The sequence below is a fragment of the Gopherus evgoodei genome, chromosome 5 (assembly GCF_007399415.2).
Source record: "Gopherus evgoodei ecotype Sinaloan lineage chromosome 5, rGopEvg1_v1.p, whole genome shotgun sequence".
Taxonomy (NCBI): Eukaryota; Metazoa; Chordata; order Testudines; family Testudinidae; genus Gopherus; species Gopherus evgoodei.
Genome location: NC_044326.1, coordinates 118,998,196 through 119,014,809, shown reverse-complemented (window position 1 = coordinate 119,014,809; position 16,614 = coordinate 118,998,196). Strand labels below are relative to the sequence as shown.

General features: G+C 44.6%; 1 protein-coding gene across 2 annotated transcripts in view; it reads right to left on the bottom strand.

Annotated features, from left to right (window-relative positions):
• Positions 1 to 4,669: 4,669 nt before the first annotated feature.
• The window catches only part of UNC5C (unc-5 netrin receptor C), a 358,155-nt gene continuing 346,210 nt past the window's right edge, over positions 4,670 to 16,614 (bottom strand). For both annotated transcript variants that reach the window (XM_030565104.1, XM_030565105.1), the window contains 2 exons: positions 6,587 to 6,765; positions 4,670 to 6,061 (listed from right to left, as the gene is read on the bottom strand). In XM_030565104.1, the coding sequence (XP_030420964.1) occupies positions 5,896 to 6,061; positions 6,587 to 6,765 (345 nt within the window). In that variant the 3' untranslated portion in view covers positions 4,670 to 5,895. The remainder of the gene's footprint in view (positions 6,062 to 6,586; positions 6,766 to 16,614) is intronic.

Genomic DNA, 16,614 nt, shown 5'->3' with positions numbered 1-16,614 from the left:
ATGAGTGAAATTATCTTTTTTTGTATAGGCATTGCTTGAAGAGGGACTTTCATATATTGGGTTAGGGGGGACTTTGAGACATACCAAGCTTAAGCCAATGAGTTTGTATCCAGAGGCGAGCTCATACCACCAGCCAGAGTGTTCAGTCACGGGGGTTTGGTGAAGACCTATCTCCATGCACTGTCTTGCCAGTTACCAACCCTCTTAATACTGAACCCATTACCTCCCTCCTGTCACAGCTCTGCTTACCTGAGCTTGCAGTGATGCTAAATGCTGGATTTTGGACATCACCTTCATTTTTTTTCCTCATTGGAATGAAATGAAGTATGCAGACAAGGGACTGTAACTTCACTGTAGAGTCATTTCCAAAGAAGCAGCTAGGCTGTGAGGAAGTAGGAATCGCTTATTTAACCACACTTATCTGACATCATAGCTAAGGGCCTCCAGCACTTACTATAAATATCTTTTTTTGCCACCTCCTTCAACTTTGCATTCATGTGACAGCCCCACCTTGAGGGGAACATAATACTGAAATGTTTAAAAACTTGCAATGTGCCTTACAAAACTTTGCAAACTAAATGCTCTAAATAGAGATTAGAAATAGCAATAAGGGTGACCCTGAAGTGAATACATGGTTGGAGTCCTTCCCAGGGGAAGGTATAAAGGCTCTGTTTTCATTCCTAAACCACCTGTATCCTTAGTTTCTCACTGACCTCTGAGGGTGACTAGTCACTTCAGGGCCAGCCACCAGATCAGAAAAATACCTGAAAAGATTTTCAAATGCTCAGTAAGGTAGTTTACAAAGTGCCCTGAACTTAGGATCAAACAGACTCAACCGCATTATCGTGTAGAAAATTAATTTAAGTGCTGTAGCCACTGCTCAGCTAAAACACACACCAAAGTCTAAGAGGTTAAAAAAACCCCAAACTTATTTTGGGTAGCAAGACAAGAATCCCATCAGGACCCTATCCATGATAATAGTTTTACTCTGTGTATATACATCTATAGGTGAGCAACAGAAATGCCAAGATACTCAGGTTGACAGAAATATTTTTGCTCTATGTGCCTCCCAAACAGCTAAATGTCCTGTGAATGTTTATTTCTGCGGATGTCAAAAAGGAGTCTTGGTCACTAACCATCTCCTACAAAATCAAATCCTCCATCACTTCATGATTCTTAAAAATAATAATCACCGGGTCTCTCGCTGTTCATATGATACAGCGGGTGTGCATGTAAAACTTACATAGGACTTATCAAGTACACTGACAGCCACCTTTAATGAGGAAAACAACACAAAAGAACCCAAAGCAATGAGACTAAAACAACTCCATCCAATAGTGATTTTAAATCAGAAACTAAAGATTTTCTTCAAAGTCTGTAGATTTTTTTATATATATATTTATATATATAACATATATATTTTATTTATATCATTAGCAACCAACATGTAATGAGGAGGTGGCATAATGAGCAGCAGAATTGCAATAATTCAAAATCATGGGGTGGGCAATGAAAATATTAAGCTTTTTAAAAAAAAAAAAAAAAAAAAGTAAATATATTGAGGATAAGAAGTGTGCAGTCATCTTTTAAACAAGCTGATTCCCCCACTGTAAATGTTATGACAGGTCTTAAGAGTTGATGCTGTCTGCACAACTGAATTGCTATTCTAAACAGCTGGCTCACAACATTTATTTCCCTCCGGTAATATGTAAGCTAATCTTTATTAGTTTTAAACTGGTGTCAGTATTTCATAAAAAGTATGGTCCATAGCACTAGATGGCAGTGTGTACAAACATACAGCGGTAAGGACTGCTTCTATTTTCTCCTATCCAAGGGATTTTGAAAATTATTCCCTCTCCCCCCAAAACACCTCCTCCTCTCCATTTCCTCAATGAAACGGATGCATATTGAATGTGGAGCACTCCAAGTTAAATTTAGAAAGATGAGTTTTGAGCTGCAAATGTATCTGCCATCCACGAACCACGTAGGCCTTCTGCAGGGTGGGAAGAAAACCCCCAAAACAAAGGAAGCTTGAATTGATGTGGAAGCTAAAGTGAGAGAGAGCTAAAGGTTTGGATGGGACCAGATTCCCAAATCACTTATCCAAGGAGGTGCAATTGCAAAGTACAACCGGTTACCTATCACTAATTTTGAGTGTTAATTTACGTTGGACCATTCAACAGAAACATTTAGGCTAGACCAAAAGTTTATATGGTGCCATTAGACCCTGCCACCCATGTGAACCTACTGCAAGGGAAGGGAAGTAAAGAGCACCTTTGTCCCTACACTGGATTACTTGAGATCTTTTCAGATTACTGGACACCCAAGCAGATGGGTTGGAATAAAAATAGGAACAACTGCGGTTCTGAGTCAAGCTCACCTCCCCTTGCTCAACAAGTGGCAATATTAATTTGGATAGGCACTCACTCTCCACTTCCCTCAGAGTATGGGCTAAGCTTTTTCTATTGACCAATCCCTTAGTGGCAAAACGAGGGAAGTACTGTACATCGAGAATGATATTGACCTGCTGTCAGAATTGCTTACCCAGTCACCCAGCTGCAGTTTTTTTGTTTTTTCACCAGAGAACAGACACTCCGTTGACAAAGAGCGTTCCGACACCAAGTTTATGCTTAAGACAGCTTCGCCTGTGACTATCAGAAACTTCCTTGCATGGTTAGGGTGAGAAGGCTGCAGGTTTTCTTACTAAGTGAAAACGTACAGTAGCGAGTTCAAAGTATCTTAGAGGTTTATAGGACAAAAGATGCTCCTAGGAGTGGAAGGCGGGAGCTGAAAGAGAGAAAAGAGCATCAGCCTGTCCTGAAAGAGCAGCCTAGCAGGTGGAGTATTAAAGAGATACCTGCTTGGAGCTGAAACGGAGGAAAACTGGGACACATCTTTCAGCCCCCCTCTTGCTCCATTGGGGAGGAACAGAGTGTGGGAAAATGGTTAAAATGTTGCTGAAAGGCAGGGACTCTGCTTCCCTAAAGAGGGAGACATTTTTTGAAGGCCATAGATGAGGCTGGGTTAGGAAAGCATATTGGAGACAAGAGGGAAGTAGTGGGGAAGGCTAGAGGAAATGGTGAGACTGAGCGAAAACCCACTCAAGTCTATGAAAAGACTTCCATTGACTTCCATGGGATTAGGCCCCAAACCAACAGGATGATAAGACTGCATATGAAAAGGACAATCAGGTTCAAGCCCATCAGAGAGAGTCCTCCACACTAAAACGCAGGCAGATTCTGAAGGTAAGAACCTGTGCACACCAGCCCTATGAGTCTATATCTGGGTTTCACCACTTGTGAGTTGCTGGCAAACTGCTCTCCACCCAGGGAATGGTTTTGTGAACACTGTCGGTGACACTGAGCTGAAGCTAAAAAGCCTATGAAATGTCAAAATGGGGAAAAGGTCAGACAAAATTTGCCTTCCATTTTGACAAATGACATTTCCACAGTTACATTTAAAAATGCAGACTTTAAAACCTGAGGAAAAAACAAAATCCCATAGAAGAATACAGAGTGAGTATAAAATAAATAAATAAAAAATCAGGGGCTGGCTCGATGGCATGGGTGCAAATGCTTTCCTAGCATTGGAAGTGAAAGGAAAGGTTAGGAAGAAATCTTGAAATGATATGCCCTGCATCATACAAAAGAGTCACTCTTCCCACTAATCACAAAGCAAAACAAGTCTGCAAAGAAGTGGCAACTGGAAAAACAACAGTTAGCTTTACTTGCCTAACTCCCCACATCAGCCGTTTGCGCACATCAAAATAGCCAAGAGGGACGTGGGATGAAAACAAATGAGCACCTTCTACAACATCGGAAATGAGTTCCAGCCGTAACTCCTGAGACAACTTCGAAGAGCATTTATAAGGTGTGAAAATAGCGAGGAGAAAGCTCTGCTGTAGAGCAGAATTCAACACCGTTATTCTACATTGCCCTGTGGGGTGGAACTCTCATGGTCTCCAGTGACACCTTCCTGCATGGAGGCAGAGCAGCAGCAATGGATCACACACAGCAGAATTTCCCCATAGAATAAAATGGAGCAGCCTCCCCGTTCCATAACTGTCCTCCACTATCACACATCTTTGATTAAAATTGAAGGGACTGATTTTCAGTGGGGCTGGGCACTCACAATCCCAAGGAAAGTAAATGGGAGTGGTGGCTGCTCAAGATCTGTTTAAAAAAAATAAATCAGAGCTTAAGGTCTTTATTTTCCAGAGTACACACGCATGTTTTTCACACGCATTGCCTGATGTGTCACATGAATATCTACGTCAGGCATTCATGAGAAGTACCTATATAGTGTTGCTACACGTGCTTCTGAAAATTAAGGGCTATGTGTGGTTGGTTTGGGAGGGTGTATTCACAGCATTGGCATTGGGCAGCCCCAACTTCCAGAATAACAATGGGATGTTTGTTTGCTCCTCGAATCATTAGTAAATAGGGGATGTTGCAGTAGCCAGGGGCGGCTCTAGGTATTTTGCCGCCCCAAGCACGGCAGGCAGGCTACCTTCGTTGGCGTGCCTGCGGGAGGTTCCCGGTCCCGGGGATTCGGCGGCACGCCTGCGGGAGGTCCGCTGAAGCCGCGGGACCGGCGAACCCTCCGCAGGCATGCTTCCGAGGGCAACCTGCCTGCCGCCCTCGCGGCGACTGGCAGATCACCCCCCATGGCTTGCCACCCCAGGCATGTGCTTGGTGTGCTGGTGCCTGGAGCTGCCCCTGGCAGTAGCTCACATGGTGTGATAGTTGGCACTCATTGAACTAGATCCTCTGCTGGTTTAAATCACTGACTTCAATTTACACCAGCAGAGGATCTGGTCCAGTGTATGCTAATCATGTGAGCATGCCCTGCTGGCAACCCGAGGCCATGAAGGTTGAGCACAAAGGCTGGAGAAGGGGAGGGAGAGTGGCATTTGAAGGGAAGTGTGTTAGAAGAACCCATGCAGAACCAGAAGGGAGAGAACAGGTTCTGCTTACACTTGAATGATACATGCTATTGCTGACAAATTAGAAATTAAAATAAAATAATAATAATCCTTGCACTAGATACTTATCAGTAAATAATCATTACAGTAAAATCTGTTTGCAGGGTTATTTCCCTCCACCCAACCCACACTCCAAATTGCATCTATCTCACACACACACACTTTCTTTAAGAAGGGAGTGGATTATATTGTGAGTTGAAAATGAATCCCTATCGTCCCTACAGTCCTACAGCTAGTTTTCACAACAAACCCGTGGAATTCCCTTGGGAGAGGCAGGGAGAGAGACATGCATTCCTGCTTAGCACCCAGATTATCTGCTTTCCAGATGCACACGTTTCAAAACACTTGTCTTTCAACCAGATCTAAGAAACAGAACAGTGATGGGAGGATTATTTTGAGACACTTGATGGATGGATTTGTAGCCCAAGTTTGAATTTCACTGGAAATTGATCATCTGAAATAGCCACAACCAACTGTCCACAGCTTTGTCTAGAATGGCTTTAAACAAAAATATAAAAAGCCTTGGACAGTCTCCTTACCCCTGTCCGGTATTTGATGTAAACAACGTCCATAGAAACTGGGATTGTTAAGAAAGTTTATCCATACATCTGGATAGCAATAAAAAGCGTTTCCTAGGAAACTGTAAAATCCTGTACCAAGCAGTGTACAGCCAAGCTGAGGGGAACGTTAGGTTGATTTATATTTTCAAGGTACAATTTTGCATGATTTCTTTTAGATCCTGTCATAATGTACAAGGAGAACATATGTGAAAGTCAGAGCTGATTTTTCCTTCTCTGAAATGTATTTTGTGAAACTCATTGGTCTGGGTATTCATTTTGTTTCTTATTCATAGCTCACAGGGCAATACAACTACCCTAGTTCCATTCCTCCTTTTTCATTCCAAGGTTGCATCAATATTTTCCTTCTGCCGCCAAAGAAACAACTGTCTCGTGTCTTCCCATTTCTTCAAGGACTGCTGCCAACGTGCTCAGGTTGCCATCAGGAAAATTCTGGGCTTCCCAAAGATCTAGGATCACGCCAGTAGGACTTGATTTTGTAGCAAAATAATTTAGGTACCTGCAACAGTAAAAGGGAAATGGTCTTGTAAGACTGGCTGCCTCTGTCAAGGCTGATTCAAACTATCCAGAAACCACACCCAGTATGTACACTCTGCATGAGCATTCACTGTGACTAGTCTGTAGGTCTTTGTACTGCACTTGTGCACCAAAACCTTCTGCACCAGATCTTCAGCTGGTGCAAACCAGAGTTGACCCCTGGCTTAAACAGACCTGGGCTGATTTAGACTAGCTGATGGGGATCTGCCCCACCTTTTAACAGCTGGCATTGTCCTCTTGCCTATGTGGTTCATCCAAGCCTTATTATTTTGTGGGTCACTTACTCTGTAAAAGTGCTCTTTGAGCAACTCCTCTTACACTGAAGTCAATGACAAATAGCCCACTGATTTCACTGGGACCAGGGCTGGGCCCTTAACAAGGACAACAGTGAGTAGTTCACTGCCCGCGCACACACACCGGTCTATAACGACAGCCCTCATGTATTCACTCAGCCACGTTGTTGAGTTCACACAGGCAACACACCCACCTGTCCAATTTCAGTTTGTGGGCCAGCATCCTCCAGTCATGGCCCCTGGTCTGCGGGGCATCAAGGCTGCTGCAGAGCTTTTGTCTGATGGGCAGGGGAATACTGAAAGCGCTTGGTCCCACTATGGTGGTGATGGTACTTGCTGAATCCATGAGAGGATAATCAATGCCAGTAGGTTCCTAAGTTTTGCAGAAAGGGGTGGGGATGGAAATAAAGCAGTGTTGTTACTGAACACAAAAACAATCACCAAGCACAAAGGCAGAATCCTATTGCTCGCGTTAGTGGAGGAGCAGCCTCATGCTAATCAAGTTGTATATGCGCTTGATGTCAGTCAGCTGAAAGGAACAGAAATCTGTATAGCTAACTTTCACAGGCAGCAGGTTTATCATCACTCCAGGTTGGTCTAGGTGAAAACCTTGGGCCTAGCTCGATCAGTTAATGTGGAGAAACACCAAGCTCTTTCTTAGGGCAAAATGCGACCCCTAGAGCTTTTCAGCAGATCTCAGTGACCTCTGTGTGTGGGAAACTCTCCCTGATGTGGGGAACAATGAATATTGGAGATGAATTTTGTGGGGAAGAGCATTTGGAGTCAGGTGACAGAAAAAGCATTAAGGGGCCTATGTTTCCTGTCTGTGTCAATGAAAATATAGAAGTATTTACCCCCCAAAGATGCCTGGGACTTGGGAGGAAGGGGTATTTTTGATGCACCATTCCTGCTTCAGCGTGGGGCCAGGCCTGGTATGCTAGTACCAAGAGGTAGGGCAGTCCCCGTTGGGTAGTAAGGGGGAGACATCTCTCTCTATATTCTCCTCCTCCTCACACACATGGAGAGACGCAGACACAGAACAAAGGCGTTGCAGCAGCTTGGTGGATATGCTGCTATTATCTCTCAGCCAGCACCTGTGCTCTGGGAGTCTTTTGATGGGGGACAAACCGTGGAGACAGAGTTGATGCTGTTCCAGGCATTAGCTGATCCCTCATTTTTATGACCTCAGTCTGCACTACAATGTGGAACGTGCTGTTCCTCTGCTCCTGCTGCAACTCCACTCCCCAGCTCTCTCTTTTACACAAAGCCATGGGCTAACAAGCAACAGAGGCTTTACACAGAGGAGGAGGCATCCTGGCAATCACCTTTCTCCTATATATACCCCTTGTGGGTTTCTTTGAATTTCTACCACCTTCTATGTTGTCATCTGGCTGGCAGGAATAGAGGGAATGGAGCCACCTCAGCCTATTACTTTACACCAAGTAGCACATATTTGACCTACATAACTGAATAATCTATGAATGATAAGTGGTGGGTGCTTCTGGGCAGGGACCGCGACCATCTCCTTGTCTGAAAAGTGTCTTAGCATGCATTGGGTATAGAGCAGAGGTGGGCAAACTTTTTGGCCCGAGGGTCACATTGGGGTTGTGAAACAGTATGGAGGGCCTGGTAGGGAAAGCTATGCTTCCCCAAACAGCCTGGCCCCCGCCCCCTATCTACCTCCTCCCACTTCCCACTTCCTGACTCCCCCCCTTGGAGCCCCTATCCAACCCCCCCGCTCCCTGTGCCCTGACTGCCCCTACCACTATCCATAGCCTGGCCCCTGACAGGCCCCCCAGGACTCCGATGCCGATCAACCCTCCATTCCACATCCCCTGACCACCCCCCCAGAACCTCCACCCCATCCAACTGCTCCTGACTGCTCTCCGGGGTACCCCCCATCCAATCGTCCCCTGTCCCCTGACTGCCCCTACCCCTATCACACCCTTGTCCCCTGACAGGCCCCCTGCGACTCCCATGCCTATTCAACCCTTCCCCATCTCCTGACCACCTCTCCTCAGAACCTCTGCCCCATCCACCTGCTCCCTGACCACTCCCCGGGACCCCCTGCCCCTAACCGTCCCCCCCGGGACTCCACTCCCTATCCAATTTCCCCCTGCTCCCTGTCCCCTGATAGTCCCCAGAATTTCCTCCCCTTATCCAATCACTCCACTCCCTGCCCCCTTACCATGCCGCTCAGAGCAGCAGGATTGGCTGACTGGAAAGCCTGGGAGGTGGGCGGGTGCAAGCTGCACAGCCTCGCAGGAGCGCTTGGCCAGAGTGCTCCCCACGTGGCTGCAGGGGAGGCAGGACAGCAGGGGAGGGACCGGGGGCTAGCCTCCCTGGCCCAGAGCTCAGGGGCCAGGCAGGATGGATGTGACCCATGGGCTGTAATTTGCCCACCTCTGTTCTAGGATCTTATCTAAACAAATCTTGAGACTAAATTTTGGTTGCTGATGTCCCATGAGATTCTTTGTCTGATAACACCTCAAGAACATCCATTCTAGAAGTGTTCTGGCCTGTCTGCTTCCAGGTCCAGTCACAACCCAGATGGGCAGGATGCATAAGTGAAAAAGGAGGAAGGGAAAAAATGAACCAGACATTTTCAGCCATGCAGGAAAACTCAGCTAGGATCAGATTTTTTTTAATAATCCCAGTGAGATCACCCTTTTAGAAGATACATGTTCCCTTTAAGGATCCTTCTTAAACAGGAGGCACAGGCTCTACCTACACCAAAATGGTTATGGCACACATAATTAAAAAGTATTTTTTAAACGAAATGGCTGTGGGAAAGCCAACAGGTGAGGAGGAGTGCATGGTTCGGGCAGAGATGTTTTTTAGGGTTGAATTTATTCAAGGGGAGGGGACTCTGTAGCCTAGTAAAGAGGATAGGAAAGAAGTTGGTAAAGTACAGGTAGGAGTTATTGAGGAACAATCAAATGTAAGAGTCCCTTTAAATACAACACACAAAGGCAAGCAACTGAATATTGACAAAATGTACAGGTGCTTACATGCAAAAGTTAGAAGTCTAACTGCTAATATGGATGAATTAGAGAGTCTCACATCAGCTAAGGATATTGATATAATAGGAATTATGGAAACTTGTTGGAATGGCGATAATCAGTGAAACATGGTAATACCAGGGTGTGAAATATATAGAAATGAAAGGGTAGGATGCGCTGGTGAGGAAGTGACACTACATGTAAAAGACAGCATAGATAAGCATTAATATGGTAAAAATCTTAAATGAAACAAACTGTACCATAGAATCTTTATGGGAAGAAACTCCATGCTCGAACAATAAGAGTATAGTAGTAGGAATATACTACTGACCACCTGATCAGGATAGTGACAGTGATTGTGAAATGCTCAGGGAGATTAGAGAACCTACAAAAGCAGAAAGCACAGTAATAATGGGGGATTTCAACTATCCTCATATTGACTGAGTATGTGTCACCTCAGGACATGATGCAGAAATACAATGTCTAGACACCATAAATGACTGCTTCTTGGAGCAACTAGTCCTGGAACTCACAAGGAAGAAGCAATTCTTCATTTAGTCCTAACTGAAGCACAGAATCTGATCCAAGAGGTAGCTTAACCCCTCGGTAATAGTAACCATAATATAATTAAATTTAACATCCTTGTAGGAGGATAATACTCAAAAGAATCAATATGGTAACTTCAAAAAGGAGAACTGCATAAAAATGAGGAGGCTTCTTAGACAAAAATTAAAAGGAGCTGTGTCACAAAGGTTAAATGCCTGCAAGCAGCTTGGGGACTATTTAAAAACACCGTAATAGAAGCTCAGGCTACATGTATACCCTGAATCAGAAAAGATAATGAGATGACCAAAAGAATGTCACCATGGTTAAGCAGAGACAAAAAGGCATCCATTAAACTTTGGAAGCTAAAACTTAGTGAGGCTAATTAATAGGAGGGAGCACAAACTCTGGCAGGTTAAGTGAAACGTATAATTAGGCAGGCCAAGAGAGAGTTCGAGAAGCAACTTGCTAAAGATGCAAAAACTAACAGTAAGAATTTTTTGAAGAACATAAGATGTAGGAAGCCTGCCAAACAGGCAATGGGGTGACTAGATGACAAAGGTGATATAGGAGCACTCAAGGAAGATAAGGCCATTGCTGAAAAACTAAATGAATTCTTTGCATCAGTTTTCAGTGCAGAGGATGTGGGGAAGATTCCCATACCCGAGTCATTCTTTTTAGGTCATAAATCTGAGGAACTGTCCTAGATAAAGGTGTCTCGGAGAAGGTTGGAACAATTTAATACATTAAATGGTCATAAGTCATGAGGATCTCTGTGTGGCTCAAAAGCTTGCGTCTCTTGACAACAGAAGTAGGTCTAATAAAAGAGATTACCTCAGTCACCTTTTCTCACCAGGACCAGATGGTATTCATCCAAGAGTTTTGAAGAAGCTCAAATATGAAACTGTAGTATGAAACAAACTTCTGTACCAGATGACTGGAAGGTAGCTAATGTAATGCCAATTTTTAAAAAGCCTTCCAGAGGGGATCCTGGTAATTACAGGCTGGTAAGTCTAACTTCAGTACCAGGCAAATTGGTAGAAACTATAGTAAAGAACAGAATTACCAGACACATAGGTGAACACTATTTGTTGGGAAACAGTCAATATGGCTTTTTGGAAATAGAAGTTTTGCCTCACCAATCTATTAGAATTCACTGATTGTGTCAACAAGCATATGAATAAGGGTGATCCAGTCAATATAGTGTACCAGGATTTTCAGAAAGCCTTTGGCAAAGTCCCTCACTACTAAGCTCCTAAGGAAAATAAACAGTTATGGGATAAGAGGGAAGGTCCTCTCATGGATCAGTAACTAGTTAAAAACAGGAACCCAGAGGTAGGAATAAATGGTCAGTTTTTACAATGGAGAAAGGTAAACAGCAGTGTTCCCCAAGGATCTGTACTGGGACCAGTGCTGTTCAACATATTAATTAATGATCTGGAAAAGAGATCAGTGAAGTTGCAAAGTTTGTAGATGAATCGTTCTTGAATAATTTTGTAAAGTCCAAAGCTGACTGCGATCTCCCTATCCTGGGTGGCTGGGCCACAAATGTCAGATGAAATTCAACATTGATAAGTGGATAGTAATGCCCAGTGGAAAAAAAATCCCAATTATGCTTATATAATGATGGGTTCTAAATTAGCAGGTACCACTCAAGAAAGAGATTTTGAAGTAATCGTGGATAGTTCTCTGAAAACTTCAGCTCAGTGCTCAGCAGTGGTCAAAAAGGCTAACACAATGTTAGGAACAATTAGCAACGGATAGAAAATAAGACAGCAAAAATCAAAAATATAAATCCATGGTGTGCCTTACCTTGAATACTGAATCAGTTATGCCCCACCCCAAAAAGTATATAGTGAAACTGGAAAAGGTTCCAAGAAGAGCAACTAAGTTGATCAAGGGTATGAAAGAGCTTCCATACAAGGAAAGACTAAAAAGATTAGGGCTTTTAATCTTAAAAAAGAGACGATTAAGGTGGGTGTAGTGAGGCAGCCTGGCTCCCAGCCACCCCAGAGGAGGAAGAGCCCAGCCGGAGGTCGGACTGGGCGAAGCTAAAGAGCTCTGAGCCCGCCCCGCAAAGGGTCAGGTGCCGACCCGGAGCTATAAAAGCAGGCCCTCAGAGCTCAGATAAAACCCCAGCAGCCGGAGCGAGCCGACGTCCCTCAGGGAGATCGGGACTGGGACACTCCTGCGACCCAGAGTAGCCGCCCAGAGTGGCCCAAGCTCCCCCATGCCCGCTACCTGGAGAAGCTGCCGGAGATTCCCTGCACCCACTACCCAGAGGAGCCGCTGGAGCTCCCCTGTGCCTGCTACCCGGAAGAGCCACCAGAGCTACCTTGGGTCGACTTTCTGGAGGCGTTGCCGGACCACCCAGCCCTGGCCATGACGAACCCATGCACCTGGACCCTGTGGAGGACGACCCCAGGATCCCAGTAGTCCCGAAGGGGAATCTGGAAGTAGCTCGGGGGCAGCTGACCCTAGTCTGGCTGCAGCACACCCCGAGCCAATGTCAGTGTGTTGCGGCCAGGATCCCCACTGACACAGCAGCAGGCTGCCTGCCGCTGTTAGGGCCCTGGACTGGGACGCAGAGCAGTGGGTGGGCCTGCATCCCCCCTGACACCCCACTCAGGGCTAGCAGTCTCCCCCTCACCTGACACTCAGGCCCAGGAGCCTAGGCTTGTATACTGAACTGTTTGCTCAGCCCCTGCCTGAGGGTCTGAGCCCCTGAACTGTTGTTTGTAGCCCCGCACTCACCTAGGGCCTAGGCTTAAAGTACTGAACTGTTTGCTCAGCCCCTGCCTGAGAGTCTAAGCCCTGAGCTGTCGTTTGTTGCCCAGGTAGTGAGGCAGCCTGGCTCCCAGCCACTCCAGAGAGGGGCGAACCCCAACAGCGGATGTCTACAGGGGGATATTACAGAGGTCTATAACATCATGAATGATGTGGAAAAAGCAATGAGAGAAGTGTTATTTACTCTTTCCCACAATACACAAACCAGGGTTCACCCAATGAATAGGAGGCAGCGAGGTTAATACAAACAAGAGGAAATACTCTTTCACACAATGCACAATTAACCTGTGGAATTCATTGCCATGGGATGTTGTGATGGCCAAAAGTAGAACTGGGTTCAAAAATAACTCGATAAGTTCATGGAGGATAGATCCATCAATGACTGTAAACCAGGATGGTCAGGGATGTTACCCCATGCTTGGAATGACCCTAAACCTCTGAGTGCTGGAATATGGGGTGTTCTGTACATTCCCCCTGAAGCTCTGGTACTGGCCAGTGGCGGAGATAGTGTAATCAGCTAGACGAAGCACTGGCTTGACTCAGTACGGCCATTCTTATGTTCTTATATTCTTATGTTGAGGGTTCCCCTGAGATTTTCAGGAGTGAGGTTATTTATTAAGTGATCTCAGCAGGCCAGATCATAGAAGGTGCTGAGTGCCCTCAACTACTTCTGAGAACAACAGGAACTGAAGGTGATTGGCACCATGGAAGCATGAGAGAAATTTCCCTAGAGTGTGTTGAAGGTTGAGGTGATGGCAGCTGTCTTTCAGGGAAGGGAATGTATAGGGGATAGCACAAGATATTTAAAGTGTGCTGGGGAAACCATGCAGGCTCACTAAAAACCAAACCAAAATCAGTCTGTAGCACCAGGCAATCTGCTAACAGAACAGCAACATTTAGCTCATGCAATGTGCTTTTCATCTGTAGATATCAAAGCACATTACAGAGAAAGGAAGATATAAACTATCCCCATTTTACAGATGGGGAAATTGATATTAAGTGGCTTGCCTAAGGTCATTCAGAAAGTGAGTGGCAGAGATGGGGACAGAATCCAGGTGTCTTCTGTGATCACTAAACTGAAAAGAGACACAGCTCCAAATAAAACTGTGCATGGATAAGACCCAAGCCTCTCAGCTGAATAATGGGTACTTTCAGAAAGACCAAATACGTACCAAATACCAAATGGGAAGTTTATAAAAAGTACAAAACCCCCACAAATTGACATTTAATGTAGATGAAGGCAATAAAAAGCATCAATACATGATCTAACTTACATCTGCACCAGCACAAGGGAAGTGATTCCAGTCATCACTTCAGCTGATTGGAAAGGAAAAGCAAATGTTACCTATGAAGTACTAAAGCCATAACAAAAATCTACTTTATATGTCAATTTCTTTAATTTTCTACTAATTAACGTGTTGCTCTGTATAATTAGCTACAGGAGATGCCCCACAAACACAACTGAAAACAGTCTCAAAACTTTACAATGCCTGGCGCAAGCTGCCATCACACAGTTTCCAGGAAATCTCATTAGCCTACACTTCACACTTCAGCAGCAACCGGTCAAGATTTTAGGTTTCCATAGTATATATTGAGAATAGCAGGTGTCAATGTTGTGAGCTCGATTCTTGGGCTTTGGGTGGAATTATTCTGTATTTCCCTTGTCTTCATTCCCCTATCTACTCCTTTTAGTATCTAGTCCATTCCATCCATGCTTTTTTAAAATGTTACATAATGACTTTTTATGCTAGACATTGAAATAAATAGCTGGAGAATCATCCTCACACTAATGTGCACAAAGAACTACTGACTATGGTCTCTCTAATCACATACCAAACTACAGTGCTTGGTGCGTGTGAGCAAAAGGCCTGTCAACAATAAATTCGATAACATTGACCCTGTTGGAGGTATTAACCCTGTAATAGAGGCTGGTATCGTGGAACATGGAAGACACAGAATACAGGTTCTTCAGGGCGGTGGTGACTGGGAGTATCATAGAGGTGACACTTTCCCTCTCCATCTCCAGGCCAAAGCATACAATGGACAGAGTTCTCAGGGCACTCTGAAAGTTTGGCTGTGGCTCTGTCATTGGCTGCTTGCCTTTGTGAAACTCAGAAATATTGCAGGGATCAAAGATTTCTGCACAAGGGCCTGCTTCTTTGTGGGGCATTGGGGTCTTCTAGAATTAAGGACTGGGCAAAGATTGAAAACCTCCCACTCTTTCATATTTACATATATTATAATGCTTATTCCAGTAGCCCCATCTGAGATCAGATTCCATCGGGGGAAGTTTCTGTACAGATACATAGTAAGACACTCTCCCTGGCCTGAAGAGTTTACAATATAAGCAAAGACATACAAAGGGTGAGAGAAAGATGCATTATAATCCCTCTTTAAAGGTAGGAAATTGAGGCACAGAGAGATTAAGAGATGTACCTAAGGCCACACAGGGAGTCTGTGGCAGAGCCAGGAATTTGACTTAGAGTTCATGTCTCCCAGATCAGAGTTCTAACTACACAAGGCCATTATTCTTCTCTTAGCTGTAGACAACTATACACACACACACTCTAGCTTCATCCCAGGACTTTTGTACTATAGTCTAGCACGTTAAGAGCCATCCTATGCGTAAGAGGCCACATGCTCCTTGCCATCAAAACTAGCACAGCAATAAAAGCTAATTTATGTGGTGACAGAGTCCTGCATGTCAGCTCTTAGCACTGACTGCCCCTTCCACGGTGTATGTGGGAATGTCACTATGCACCAACCATGATGAGCAATTCTCATGATCTGTAGCCTTGCTAATGAATGCTATTCTCTCCCTGCATTAATCCCTGATGGACGGAATCACAGCACAAGACAATAGTGTTCTTTCTGTTCCCTTTGAAACTATTATCAGATCCTATTACATATAAGCAGCAGAAGATAATTATAGTGTGTACTTGAGTTTCATTAAAGCTACTACCAATTCTTTCACTTCTCTGCTAGGTTAAATCAGAGATTACCTCAACACAGCACTTATACAGTAATTGTTTATGATAGTAGTTTTACCATCTGTCTTTAATGTTATGTTGTCCCCAGTTGAATATACAACTTTACACCCAATAACCAAGCAGATGTTATGGGTAATGGTGCACATTTTCAGGGCCCTGCAGAAAAAGTAATTTTCGGCTGTCATCTCACAGCCCTTCCGAAAGTCACCCACAAGAACTCACTTTCCATGATTTCACAGTTCAGAGTTTGCCCACTTTCTCTTCTCAGCCAGAAAAATGGTTACATTTGAGTAGCTGCTCTAACTATGTAGTAATGATGCCTACTCCACTGTAGCTATGCCTGGCTGATCTTGACCCTTTGACCGATTCCCTTATAGGAATTTATGATAAGGAACACAAAAGAGAGAAGAATTCAAGAAGAGGATGGCGGGGCGGGGAGGTGTTAAGTTTTAAAAATGAATGTAGCGATTGATAAAAGGTGTCAGCTTGTCAAGCCATGGCGATTGAAGTTTTCTGTCTATCCAGAGAGCATGGACAGCACAGGAAGGTTCAATGCAAGCTTCCTGCAAATACTTTGCCCAATCCGTAAAAGTGGAAAGGAGTACCTTAGGGGTGACAGGATAGTTCATTCTTCATGCCTTGCAGTCTTTGCCAGCTAGGATGCAATTAGTGCCTTGGAGGGTGTGGGGGTTTCATTCTGTTTATCTCTCTGATCTAATGATACTTTTGGAGTGCCAATGACCATACTATCTAAGGCACCCTTCATTAGGAACTGGGGGTGAAGGCTACCAACATTTTCACATAGGTCAGCAGCCCCTTGATGACAACAATGACTTTTTGGGTCACTACCAACCGGGTGTGACTCTCAGCTGCTGACTTGCAGATAAATGCTTCTCTATT